Source organism: Lepidochelys olivacea (assembly GCF_965140295.1).
Source record: "Lepidochelys olivacea isolate rLepOli2 genome assembly, chromosome: 2".
Classification (NCBI taxonomy): Eukaryota; Metazoa; Chordata; order Testudines; family Cheloniidae; genus Lepidochelys; species Lepidochelys olivacea.
Window position 1 is genome coordinate 32,492,501 of NC_140412.1, and position 5,487 is coordinate 32,497,987.

At 43.5% G+C, this 5,487-nt stretch overlaps 1 protein-coding gene across 2 annotated transcripts in view; it reads left to right on the top strand.

The window, feature by feature from the left end:
* KCNV1 (potassium voltage-gated channel modifier subfamily V member 1) overlaps positions 1-4,879 on the top strand; it is an 8,633-nt gene extending 3,754 nt beyond the window's left edge. For both annotated transcript variants that reach the window (XM_084618354.1, XM_084618353.1), the window contains exons 3-4: positions 324-850; positions 4,154-4,879. In XM_084618354.1, the coding sequence (XP_084474480.1) occupies positions 324-850; positions 4,154-4,665 (1,039 nt within the window). In that variant the 3' untranslated portion in view covers positions 4,666-4,879. The remainder of the gene's footprint in view (positions 1-323; positions 851-4,153) is intronic.
* The last annotated feature ends 608 nt before the right edge of the window (positions 4,880-5,487 follow it).

The following is a 5,487-nucleotide window of genomic DNA, read 5'->3' on the forward strand; positions in this document are numbered from 1 at the left end:
ATATTTATATCTTTGTTCTGGCATAATTTCCCAAACTGTAGGCCTGATCTTGGCGCATTCAAAGCTCTCACTGATATGAATGAGCACCACAGGAACATAATGGCTGTGTGGATGTGCTCTATGGCCCTAACTCAACAAAGCACTTTATCACGTGCTTGAAGTTAAGGATGAGCTTATGTCCTTTGCTGTATCAGGACGTTATCAAATTCCCTTTAAGAAGATTTACTCTGGTTGCAGGGTTTTTTTCATGTGAAAGGCAGTTTCCATAATAGTGCAAAAATTGTTATTCAAGGTTTATATTTTGGGTTGGATTCCCTGCGCAGGTACTTCAGGAGGAAGGAACTGAGTGAAGCCTTGGATATCAAGAAAGATGCAGAAGAGCTGGATGCCCAGGATGAGGAAGAGGATTTCTCTGGGAGTCTCTGTCCCAATGTCAGGCAGAGGCTCTGGGAGATGCTGGAGAAGCCTCGCTCTTCTGTAGCTGCCAGGACTTTTGGCACCCTCTCTATGGCCTTTGTTGTCGTGTCCATTGCCAACATGGCCTTGATTTCTGTGGAGCTGAGCTGGTTGGCGCCCCCACTACTGGACGCCCTGGAGTATGTGTGCATTGTCTGGTTCACAGCGGAGTTTGCCCTGCGGCTCCTGTGCACACGGGATCGGTGGAGCTTCCTGAGGAGCGTGGCGAACATCATCGACCTGCTGGCCATTTTACCCTTCTACATCACCCTGCTGGTGGAGAGCATGTGCGGTGGGGAGAGCTCTCAAGAGCTGGAGAATGTGGGGCGCATCGTCCAGGTGCTGAGGCTGCTCAGAGCTCTGCGTATGCTGAAGCTGGGCAGACATTCCACAGGTACCTTTAGCTCATGGATTTAACACAGTGTTGGTTTTAGCATTTTACAGGCCATAAGAGGTCAAAAGAAATTAACCAAGCAAGTTAAATGTACAGACACATAGTAACCCTTACAGATTATCCAGGGTGCTGTTGCCACAGTAATAAAACTGAATCTGCATAGAAGGGATAGAAGGAAATGACCTGTTGGTCAAAAACACTAGGTACACACTCAAGGTGGCTAGTCCCCCACTTCTGCCACTGCAATTTTAGTGCACTAGCTAGCAGAGATAGCATGGGAATGGAACGACACCTGCAGGTCGAAGTGTAGCAGACCCTATGACAGCTCCTAGTGGCAATTCCCCAGGTTTGTAATGACGATTGTTGACATTAGAGAACTTCACTTTGAATTTTGGGGTCACACCTTTCTGTCTTTCATATGTTTATTTAAAAACCATTCAGGAAATTGTTATCCTATTGGTTTAGCATCACCTGTCTCTCTCCCATATAGAATTTAGTGATTTCTTGTCATAGAAAGGAAAAAGTTGAATTAATCTTATCAAAACCTCATAACTCTCCTAGTCTGAGATTGAAGTATCACTTCACCATTAAAACTGAAAATAGTAGTCCATTTCTTTAGCATACAGAATTAGATGCCACTTAACTACACATGTAAGCAGCTCAAAACAGCTTAAATGCCGTGGTGTTAATTGTATAGTTTTTGATATTTAAGTTTTACCAGTCACCCAGGCTCAGAGCAGTAAATCAAAAACTGCAGCTCACTATAATTTGAATGTTGTCGGAAACAGTTCTCGTCTTCTGGCAGAGCAGACTGTTAAGATAAACCTAGTAAATCAGAATGGAAATATACACTATACAGATCTGGAGCCTGCTTCCTGTTAGTTAAAGATGACAAAATGGTGAGGGTTTTTCATTTTGATTCTAACGTATACATAAACATAGTCATTAATATGGAAAGTTCTGCACACAGAGGGGATCATCCATAATCACATCTCTCCCTCCCACCTAGAAGTCAAGTCACCTACCTGTATGGCATCATCCTTGGGATACTGAATTTGGGATCCACTCCAGGGGAGTGGATGAGGGCGGGGCAGGTTAAGGGAAGGGCCGGGGTAGCCCTGCTGTGCGTAGTGGGGTGTGACTGAGGAATGCTCACTATACTCTGCACATTTTGTGAAGAAATGGCAGATCCAAACGATTCCTGTGGGTGGGGATGATAAAGACATATAGGACACAAAACTATGCCTCTGCAAAGGCCGAGGGAAGGGGGGGAAGGGAAGGGATGTGGTCATAAAGGGGACATAAAGCAGGCTGTGTGGGCTGAGCAGTTGGATTTGATATATCTGTTCGACCTAGCACTTCCCCGGCACAGCCCTAGTGGCACATAGGGCCAGGGCCACTGCTCTGCCTCACTGAGACTCACCGTTACTGGCACCCCTTGTGCTACTGGCAGTGCTACCAAGACTCACTCCCTGCACTCCCCAGCACCTACAGAGAAGTTACTGCAGCCCTCCACACAAGAGGAAAGCGGGACTCCCTATGGCCTTTCTGCTAAACCTCAGTGTGCTTGTGCTGGAGCAACCATGGTTTGCCTTGGCCATAGAAATCATTTGAAAAGAATTGCTTTCATATGGTAAGAAATTAAAAAACCTGCACAGCCACTGACACCCACTGATCACTGAGAACATGCTTATTGTGTGCCCTATAACTTGTGTTTGGCTAAAGCATATCTTCCAGAAACGCATCCGTCCTTGGACTGAAGACATCAAGAGATGAAGAATCTACCACTTCCCTTCATAGTTTTGTCCAATAACTAATCACCCTCACTGTAAAAATGTGTGCCTTCTTTCCAGTTTGAAGTTGTCTGGCTTTGACTTGCAGCCACTGGTTCTTCTTATGCCTTTCTCTGCCAATTAAAAAGCCATTTAGTACCTAGTGTTTGCTCCCTACAAAGATACTTATACATTGCAATCAAGTCACCACTTGCTAAATGAAACAGGTTGAGCTCTTTACGTCTGTAAGGCATTTTTTCCAGACCTCAGATAATTTTAGTGGCTTATTTCTGCATCCTCTCCAATTTTTCAACATCTTTTTTTTAGAATATGGACACCAGAACTATGTACAGTATTCCAGTATCAGTCTCACCTCTAGGTAGAGTGGAGGAAAAGAAAAATTCTCCAAAAACCAAAGAGCCCAATTGCACTCTCTGAGGTGCATGCACCAACCCAAGGGCTTTGTGTGTGCACTGGCAAACAGAGATTGGCCCAAAAGCAACAAGAAATCTTAAACACATTTATGTCTCAACGTTCCAGAGACTCCAATGGCTGTCTGAGACATGCAAAAATGCATGAGTTCAACCTTAGTTTCCAACATTATTTGGTTTAGTTGGAGCTCAGTGGGGGTAATTTATAAGCATTGCATTTCTCCCCTTCAAAAATAAAAACAATATTCATTATTTAAAAAATTAGTGGGAGAAACACTTTGTCAGAATTCATAACATCCTCAGTGATCAAGAAGATATAATACAGAGATCCAAGTTATCATAACTGGCTTTAGAGGATGCCTTGTTTTGTGGATATATTTTGTTTTTAATTTGTGTGCATGTGGCATTTCTTCCTTTGCACTGTTATTGTATTTGCTTTTTCACCCCTGCACTGGCCAGCCAAGGGGCACTGCATACCCTGGGGGGGGGGGGGGCAAAGAGCTACCACACGTGCACACTTGTCTTTGTCCTGTGCAAGTCTCTGCACACTCATGCTCCCTTCCCCTACCTACCCAGCTTTTGAATAGGGGTGCAAGTGAGGCTAAGGGGTTTGTAAAGTTGAACAAAGGTGATCTCCTTATGCCTAGATCCCAGTCCCCCAAGTTGAATGGATCATTTCCCTTATAACAAGTTACTCCTACAACATTGTAACTGAAGGGATGTACCTGGCAGAGCTGGCAGTAACCAGCATAAGAGAGGAAGGCATGAGATGTGTATCTCCCACTCCTGTCTTTGCCCATCTTCCCCCTCACTCTAATATGATTCAAGATCAGCCCCTTATTCATCTATATACTGGATGTCAATATCTTTTTTTTATTTATTTCAAAATAGGGACCATAAATCAGAGACCTCTGTGTTTTATTTCTTGAATAATCATGTTTTCCCATTGGTTCTCCAAACAGCATTGCCTTCTCATAAAGGCATTCCTGAGGCAGAAACATAAAACACAAAGTGTCTAGCTTTCAGAACAAGTGCTTCTTAACAGAGGTGTGAAGACAGTTACGTGGATTAAGATACTGACAGCATTTCTTGTGTTCCAGGCTTGCGATCTCTTGGGATGACTATTGCACAATGCTACGAGGAGGTTGGCCTGCTGCTGCTTTTTCTCTCTGTGGGAATATCTATATTTTCCACGGTGGAGTATTTTGTTGAACAAGGTGTTCCTGGCACAACTTTCACAAGTGTGCCCTGTGCATGGTGGTGGGCAACAACTTCCATGACAACCGTTGGTTATGGCGACATTAGACCAGACACTACCACTGGCAAGGTAGTGGCCTTTATGTGTATATTATCGGGAATATTGGTCTTGGCTTTGCCTATAGCTATAATAAATGACCGTTTTTCTGCTTGTTATTTTACGCTGAAGATAAAGGAGGCTGCTCTTCGACAGCGTGAAGCTTTAAAGAAGCTCACAAAGAACACATCCACTGACTCAAATATCAATGTTAATTTGCGAGACATATATGCTCGCAGTATCATGGATATGTTACGGTTAAGAAGCAGAGAGAGAGCAAGCACCAGGAGCAGTGGTGGAGATGATTTTTGGTTTTGACTTCATAAAGTCTTGTATAACATACAGACAACTTCAAGGTGCAGTAGTGAATGGTAGGACAGCTGTCATTTTACATTATTCACTCTTAGCATATTTGCTCTTCAATTCGCAATTTTATTGTCTTGGTGCATTTAAGATAACTAGTGTAGGCCAAAGGCATAATTCAAAACCTGGGAACTCCCAAGGGGCTTTGAAACTAATTTTCACAATTGGTTCTTGAACTGGAAAAATATAGGGATCCATCAAAGTAAAATAATGATCCAAATATTTGTCTATGAATCTTATGTTTTTGCTAACATAGAGTAATAAAGTTTTACACCCTCTCCCCCCCCGCCCCACAAAAAAGGGGGGAGGTTTTTCTGGTGGTAAGAATGAGGGAATTAAAAATACTTGAAAAGAAAGAAGCTTACGGAGGAAAGCACTGGCAACATTTATGATAGCTTTTATATTATGTATTATTGTTTGTAGACATAAACAAGAGTCAGGGGCTGATCCTTGTCCCCATTCTGGCCTCCATCTGCTGCATCATCAGTGGCATAAAGAGTCCACAATAAGCTGGGGGGAGAATTTTCCCCAGTTGAGGAGCAGCATAGAGCTAGCATAAGCAGGCCCCCTCACATGCCCCAGGCACATGCTTATGCCAGGACTGGTGATAAAAAGAGGTATGATCGTGGTGCTCTATATTATACAGATTCTGGGTTGCTGTACAGCCCATAGGCAGCCATGGAAAAGCAACCATAAGTTGGAGCAGCCTCTGGGGCTACTCTAACTTACATCAGGGTCTGTATCAGCATCTGCAGCACAAAAGTGCCTTTTGTTTCA